The sequence below is a fragment of the Aplysia californica genome, unplaced genomic scaffold (genome assembly GCF_000002075.1).
Source record: "Aplysia californica isolate F4 #8 unplaced genomic scaffold, AplCal3.0 scaffold00225, whole genome shotgun sequence".
Taxonomy (NCBI): domain Eukaryota; kingdom Metazoa; phylum Mollusca; class Gastropoda; order Aplysiida; family Aplysiidae; genus Aplysia; species Aplysia californica.
The window spans coordinates 124302-132845 of NW_004797495.1; the positions used below are offsets into that span (position 1 = coordinate 124302).

The following is an 8544-nucleotide window of genomic DNA, read 5'->3' on the forward strand; positions in this document are numbered from 1 at the left end:
CGTCGTGACCGTTGATGGCTTGACAGCGGCTATCAAAATCCGCAGCATAATTATTCAGTGCTGGGTGAAGCTTAGGTGTCATTCAAGCAAAGGAAGAGAGTTCAATCACCATGTAGAAAACCTATTTTTCCGAGTATTTCCGTCTGTTTTCTGATATGCTGTACCCATATAGCCTGGGTTGGCCCTGACAGACAATGTCAAAGCACCCCACTTCCTAAATGATCTAAATTGTGTCGATCGAGCCGTAACACATTCGCAATGAATCAACCACTATGTAGAAACATGTTTACACTTACCCCGGGGGGAACCTGGTAGCCACAGATGACGCCTCCATTCTTTAGCTCACGCCCTGTCATGAAGACGGGTGGATGTAACCTACATAAAGAAGACGACGAGGAATGACATTAACATTATCACTCCGATCGTCAGCCTCGCTTACTCGTAGTGTTTTTGTATTCCATTTGTTAAGTTGGACCCTATACGCTCTTATACTATCATGCCATGAAGCCGTAGTAGTGAAAGGGTTGAAGTCATAGTTGAAGTACAAATTGACAAGGGATTGTAAACAAGAAAAAAAAAACTGCAAAAGAATCGAAACGGACAAACATATTGTTTCAAAGAACATTTAGTAGAATTTGGCGCAGGTGTCAAGACATCCATGGGAAGATTGGGTTATTAATAAATGCTACCACTGATAACTTTATATTTTATTTGTGTACAGAGTTGTGCTTTAACAATAACATGCGAGGAGAGTGATGCATTATGTCTTCACAGTAAACGGCTTACCTTAGGATCTCTTTCAAGAATCCGGTCGTGTATTTGAGACGGCCGAGAGTTGAGTGTGAAACTTCTTCAACTTCTCCTACAACAGTTTTAATTTCTTGGTACACCTTGTCCTGAATTAGCGGGCGATGACATAATTCCCATAGAGTGTGGTGGGCCCAAGTAGAGGTCTGATGTGATATTTGAAATAAAAAGAAGACAACACGTCACTTTAAACGTTTGAAGAGAAGTGACAGTAGAATGTGTATTTTCAATTCTGATACACAGGGTCAATCACATCAGTATATTATGTAATATGCAGACGACATCAAACTAGGAATAACAAATGAAAAACAACCCTTTTGAACGATATTCTCAAAAGATCAAGGATTCACAATTTGACACCAAAAACCGTCGGGAGAAAAGGATAGAGGATGATTTTTAAAACCAGCAAGGAATGTAAGCATGCAAAAGATATTTTACCCCTCTTTATTTGTTAATGCCTTATTCAATTATATTTGTGTGTGATTACAAGTAGATTAAATCATAAAACGATGAATTTGATAGACTATTGGATGGTATAGAAACAAAAAGACGTCTAGAAAAGTCATGAACTGGAGTTACTTTTCAGTTTAGGAAAAATATAGGAAGCAGAAATTTTATTGACTTATGACATAAGACAAAACACCATGCTGCCCACCCCATGTGTAAAGTCGCACTTTACAGGTCAGAAAAAGTCTATACAATTATACTAACCGTGTCTCCTGAGGCCAACATTATCTCTGTAACGCTTGTATACATCTCCGATGACGTCAAATTCCCATGTGACATGATGTGAGAGACGAGAGACTGCGCATTGAGATCGCCCGGTTTCTTGTCAATTTCTTTCTCAGCTGAAATAAGTCAAATTAGTCAGACAGCTGTGGTCACCTAAATTAACCTGGATTAAGTCAAGTTAAACGATGTGCCTACACAATGTTGTTCTCAGTCAGATCAGTACGAATGTATCCTGCAGAGAGATTAGAATGAATAACTGACACCTTTTCGACAAGCCCCAGTCATACTGAAATCCGTTCTGATTTTTTCAAAAGAATACTATTTTGTTTTTTTAAATTACTTACTACTTTTACTTTTTCATCCTCTGTTGCCGTTAAGCGTCGAGGGGAGATGCAGTTTACTATGGTAGGCCAGCTCCGCAGCTCTTTCAGTTGTGATGTTATGTTTTCTTAGGGTTTCCTTGACACCCTCGATCCACCTTTTGCGTGGCCTTCCCCTTCCTTTATAGCCTGAGTGCTTGTTGTTGTAGGTTCTCGAGGCTGGCTGGTCAGGTGACATGCGTAACAGGTGGCCAAACCATTTTATCCTCTGTCTGTCTTCTATGTTACGCAGGCAGGACTCAGTGCCGATAGCTGCTCTTACTTACTCATTTCTCTGCCTGTCTCGTCGTGTGATGTTAAGGGTTATGCGGAGACATTTCATTTCGCTTACAGTGATTTTGCTTTCATGGGTTTTACTTAAGGTCCAGGTCTGGCACTGATAACATAATGTTGGCATGAATATTAAGGTGATAAGCTGTCTCTTTGTGTCCATGGAGATGTTTGGATGAAACAGGAGCTGGTAGGTGACACCTTTGGCTTTTTGAGTTCGCATTTCTATTTCTCAGTCTATGGACCCGTTTTCAGAAAAAGTGCTGCCACGATATTTAAACTCCTTCACTTGTTTCAGTTGTTTACTATTGACATGGATGTTCAGGGGACTATGGTTTCGGCTCACTTTCATAACTTCTGATTTTGATGTGCTTATTTTCATGTTGAATTTCTCTCAGGTGTTTTTGAGTTCGGTTGTGTGATTTTGGAGGCTTTCTTGGTCATGATGAATAAGACATTGGTCGTCTGTAAACAGAAATTCATTTAGGCTTTCTGGGCTTTGGTTTGTGTCTTGCGTTATTGTGTCCATATATATTATAAACAGGAGGGGAGAAGGAATGCATCCCTGTCATACTCCAGATTTTAGTTTAAACCAGTCTGTATTGCCGTCCTTTGTTCTTACTGAGCTTCTGCTGTTGGTATATAGAACTCTGACATTATCTAACATGTGTCCTTTGATGCCATATTTTGCTTTAAAATTTGACTTACTTTGAACGGTAAAAGCAAGCCCCCCCCCCCGGAACAAAGCTCACCAAGTCAGTCCTTGCATAAATAGTCCACTGCTTCCTATACAGGAATCGTAGGTTCCTGGTTGAGAGGTGCCTTTTGTACAATAATAATATTATTCTATCGTTTCTGTTAATTAGAAAGGGAAAATGCCCCCCCCCCTTCCCCCTCCCCAAGGACAGCACACCGACCCTCCCCCTTGCCCCAAACCCCTTCAAACTTGGTCTTTTGTCTTGCTCTTTTTTTGTCCATACCTCTTGGGCGAGGATTTTGTCAAGCAGCATAGGTACTCACGCTTAACGCCTACGGTATATGTGTAGGTGGGGTCCGCCTTCAGGTAGGCGTATTCGTGCTGATGAATATGTTTCACCTGGCCCTACCCCGCCCCTCGACATAATATAAAAATATAGAAATATAAGTGTCGTGGTGCTCAGACCTTGCCTGTCAGAGCCACGCCTGGCAGAGTGGGACTTACATTGCAGCAGATGGAAATACTCGATTAAAATTTTTGAAAATATATAAAATAAATATCAACTAAACAACAAAGAACAAAAATCCCAAAAGTCTCCAAGAGGGAATCGAATGTAAGCTGATGTATGTCAAGGCAAAAACCCTAACCCTTAAACTACAGAAACCGATTGATGGAATTAAAAAAAACACAAACGCGGTAACAAATAATAAAGGAACAGCGATCCCTCTTTTTTTTGGTATTGTTTTTACATCATCATTATCATTGCCTTTCTCTCCCTGCACCAGGGTACAGGCCACGGACAAACACCCTCCACTTTTCTCTATCCCGGGCTAGCCTCCTGATGTTATTCCATGTCTTCCCACTTTTCTGTACATCGCTTTCTGTGACTCCTTGTAGTGAATGAAGCCATGATGATCCTTTCCCCGTGTGGTTCCCATCCTGTAAGTGACTTCTGTGCATCCGCTGTCCTTCATTGTTCCTGCTGATGCAGAAGCTCCTCCGTCTCCCAAGATCGAAAAATAAAAAGCTGTGTTTGTCCGTGTTTCTGTAACTTACTGTTTTTTACTTGGTTGGGTAGTTGGCCCTCCGCAAACTGGCACTTTTCGGGCGGCCAGACCTATGCACTTTTAGTCGCCTCTTACGTCACGCAGTATCACGGCAGGTGTATTCTTTGCTCCCCCATAGTAAAACTACGGGTCCCCCCACCAGCAGGGGAGTTTGTTTTTTTTCTCCACGATTAAAAAATCCATTGGTATTTGTATTATTCAATGTCATAATGTTATTCGATTCCATACATTTGCGTGTTTTTGTCAGAGTCAAAGCAACTCCATCGTTGAGTGATATCATTCCAGTCACACAATATTTCTCTTTACCAAGTAATCGTAGTTCAGGTAAATTAAGCCATTTGTTCACAACGTAAACATACCGACTGTCAAAATGATTGCAACACAACACCAGTAATAGAAAGTTCAGTTAAAATATTGCACAATAGACAATGTCGCATAAATCTCGAAGTGTTTGAGTGATTGACTCCCCCCCCCCCCCCCCCAAAGAAAAACACAACAAAAACAACAACAAACAAAAAAACAACAAAACAAAACTGCCCCCATCCAGACGACAAAAGTTGGAGTTTACAAAAGATACAAGCTAGTAAAACGTATCCACCAAAATAGATGGAGGAAATAAAGCTGGACTTGCAGGGCGAGTAAAGAGGGGAGCGCTTTCCATTTAGAATCTGACGAAAAGCAAGGCGACGAAAAAGAACAAATGGGAAAAGAAAACATTAGCCCTACCAACGGAGCCGCCAGTCAGAAGCTGGGAGAATAATTTAATGAAGAGCAGTTTATTGATGTATACATTGCTTGGAATTTTAAGAAAAATGTATATCTCCCACGAAAGGGAAACTGCAAGTTGAAAACCGTATCAAAACTAGACTAGTATAAAGACTCACCTATAGCAACAACCTTATCGAATGCTTCCTTGAAGGTAATCCTCCATTTCCTCTTAAATGTCTTCAGAACAAACAAGGGGTATATCAGAGATTCGCCCATGAGAGTATTTAAAATCGCTGTTGCTTGAATGAAGTCCTTAATACCTGGCAAGGGCTCGAGAGAAAAGCAGCCTAATCTCCTGTTGTAAAGAACCACGCTGGCAGCTGCAAACAAAAAGGATAGATTATAGTCTGCCAGTCTATCTATTTACCTAACTGTCTGTTTGTGTGACTGGTTGTCTGTGTGTTATGCCATATGTCTGCCTGTCTGTGCGAAACAGAAGGAAAAAGTAAAGTCTCTCTCTCTCTCTCTCTCTCTCTCTCTCTCTCTCTCTCTCTCTCTCTCTCTCTCTCTCTCTATATATATATATATATATATATATATATATATATATATATATATATATATATATATATATATATATATATATATATATATATATATATATATATATATAAAAATTATATCGACCTACCTACCTACCTACCTATCAACCGTCTGACCTGTCCAACCGCCAATTCACCTACCAATCTACCCACTCATTTATCCAATCTTCCATCCATAAATCTATCTACTAATCTGGAGAGCAGTTTATTGATGGATACATTGCTGTGAATGTTAAGAAAAAATATTTACATAAATCTATGCACAAAATGCGACAATCAATAGGCACTGTTTGTTCTTTTAGTCTAAAGAAAGGAGCTTGGGTGAGGAACTCAAGACGGCAGTGAACGGCTTTATCAACTGTACAAACAATGCAATGCTATTTAATATCGACCGCCAAATTATATGTCATGTCCATCTTCAATACCACAGAGCCAAAGTGTATACACAGCCTTCAAACTTCTCAAAACAAGCCTTTTTATAACATCTCTTCATGATTCTAATTAGAGGTAACTGCACCGTAGCTTATCACCAGACAATACAAACTGAGCTGTCGATTCTGTCTTTTTCTCGATGACCATAACATTCCTCACACATGTAGACATAAAAAAATCCCACTCTGTCATCTTTCCCAGCATAATCTATTGGGCTGTACAATTCTGGAATCTTACCTTCAAGCGACCACTTGAAGAGCTCTGATAGTACGTCAGTAATATAACCATGGTCATTTCGTAGAGTGTCCAATTTCTTCACAAAGTCCGAAGACACAGTGTGCATAGTGGGCACGTGGTTACTTAGTAAACTGGGCTTCAGGATGGGTTTTTCGAGGGCACTCCGCATGCGACGCCACTGTTGACCATTGCTATTTAGAGACAAATATTGAACATGTTATTTCCCAATCCGATTTCTTTTTATAATAACTGTATCGCACCGTGGTGAAAACAGGCGCTCGTCAAAATAATGAAATCGAAGAAACCAACAGTTGAAGATTGTCAAGCTCGTAAGGCAATTTTTGTCGTTTTCGGTCAAACGCCGTTTACGTCAATTTAACAATACATTCTTATTTGAATTTTACGGAAAGAAGCTAATCAAAAGCACAAAATATGTAAATTTGCAGGTTTCAAGTCCACTCCAGCATTGGGAATCACGAAACATTAGCTGCCATTTTCTAGCGAATTTTACCTATGACACCAGGCGATGCCACCTCCTTCAATCGCAAATATTTCTACTACTGCTGCTACTGCTGCTTATATTATAGCCATTATTGTTACTATTATTATAACTGTCTTGTTATTATGATCGCTATCGTCTTTATTATTATTACCAATTATTATAATGACAATAATAATGATAATAATATAAAAAATGATGATGATGATGATGATGATGATGATCATCATCATCATCATTATTTGGACGAGTGGAGGTGCCGTTAAGCTTGTTGACAATGGAGCCGAAAAAGAGCCTCGCTCTCGCTCGAAGATTTCTTCGTGAAGTCCGTCAGACCCATTAAGGAAACGAAAAAAAATCATCATCATCATCACCACCATCATCATCATCATCATCGTTATTGTTATTATTACTGTTATTATCATCATCAATATTATCATTATTATCATTAACATCATTATAGTTATCATTATCAATATCATTATCAATATATCATATTACAGCTAAAAGTGCTGGAATAAGCTGACTTTACTGACGATGCTAGTTCACATAAAGGAGACAACAATTTAGTAAAGCAAAAAAGGGGACTCGAAGGTCCTCCACAACGTAGGTATCCATACAAATTCTTCTTAGAAACCCAGAATGTTCAAACAAAAAACAACAGCCAAAAACAAAACAAACAAACACACACACAAATACACACACACACACACACACACACACACACACACACACACACACACACACACACACACACACATACGATGTAAGGATACCCTCGGGTCTGGAGTTGGCTCTGTAGTAATCTGTATGAAGAACGACCGGCATTCGAAATGGAGTAGCTCCTTCACATCTGAAATGGATGTTAAACATTGAAATTATTGTGCAGTGCAATGATAGTAATATTTTTATATTGCATTCCTGTTAACAGCCATTAACATTGTGGAACATCTTTAATGGTTGCGCTAACGGTTATTTTGTTTCAGGTTTGCCATTGATTAGACCTGAATACTGCAATAAAGGTCACCACTGAACATATTTCGGAAATTTATAAGAATACTTGAAAGAACAATGTTCTTTAATTCTAGATGTGAGGGCTGGTCTGAGATAAAAACATTAATGTTCTTGTATTGTTTTTTTTCGGGGGGGGGAGCGCGGTGGAGACTGGCATTGTCAGAAGTAAACACGGCAAAAACTGCAACAACGACGATAAAAAGAACAATATATTAATTCTTCTTTTAAATATACATGTAGGTGTTTTACCACCCCCCCCCCCCCCGACATAATTTCGATCATTTAAGAAGCGGGCTAATCTGAGCTGACAGGGATGCAGCATCTCTCCAGAAGGATTGAGATACTAGATAAAAACGTATCCCACCTGGGAATCAAACTCGAGTCTTCTGCGGGCAAAGGCGAAGCGCCTAACCACTACAACACAGACACTGGTGAACAAGACATAAAGATAATTCTAATTCAGACCTAATGATATCCTCTACTCCCTCAGCGCAGGCCACATGCACGAAGTCCATTGCTCCAGCTTTTTCTCGCCATACAGGGCCGTAATCCTTAACTCTCTGCAGGTGGAAGTGGTGCAGCTTTCCTGTGAAAGGAGCAACGAGAGGAACATTGTGTTTAATGTCTACAGACTGGTAAAAAGATTAAGTTTTGTGATTTAGTTCCCGGCTGTGGTTTGTTTGTTTTTTAAATGTCCATGATTAAGATTTCAGAAATGCTGCGAAAGGGAAGACGTTAACAAGAGAAATGTGCATAGTTTCTTTTTTAAACTAAAAAAAGAAAGATTTTAAGGAAAGGGTGGGGGGGGGGGGGGGGGGTTACTATTACTATACATACCATTTTAGTTAGGATTAATACAGCTCCACTGGTGTTGGCCAAGAGTCCTACAGATGACGATGAGATGCCAATATTTTCTCCGAGTGTTATATTTAGAATGGCCTAATTCGTCATTTAAAAAGTCGCATGTGCACTAAAATGGCTACAGTCATATTTGAAAACACAATGTGGTAGAGCGATCATTTGAAGCTCAAGATTTGTTCGGAAGTACGTTCAAAGTAAAGTATAACCCCCGTGTTTTCGCACATCACGACGTTTTCAG

General features: G+C 39.6%; 1 protein-coding gene across 1 annotated transcript in view; it reads right to left on the reverse strand.

Annotated features, from left to right (window-relative positions):
* The window catches only part of LOC101858785 (cytochrome P450 10-like), a 14661-nt gene extending 6701 nt beyond the window's left edge, over positions 1-7960 (reverse strand). The window contains exons 1-7 of the mRNA XM_035970135.1: positions 7911-7960; positions 7195-7284; positions 5880-6123; positions 4838-4898; positions 1519-1655; positions 787-896; positions 297-375 (exon numbers count right to left, since the gene is read on the reverse strand). Coding sequence (XP_035826028.1) covers positions 297-375; positions 787-896; positions 1519-1655; positions 4838-4898; positions 5880-6123; positions 7195-7284; positions 7911-7960 — 771 coding nt within the window. The remainder of the gene's footprint in view (positions 1-296; positions 376-786; positions 897-1518; positions 1656-4837; positions 4899-5879; positions 6124-7194; positions 7285-7910) is intronic.
* Positions 7961-8544: the final 584 nt, after the last annotated feature.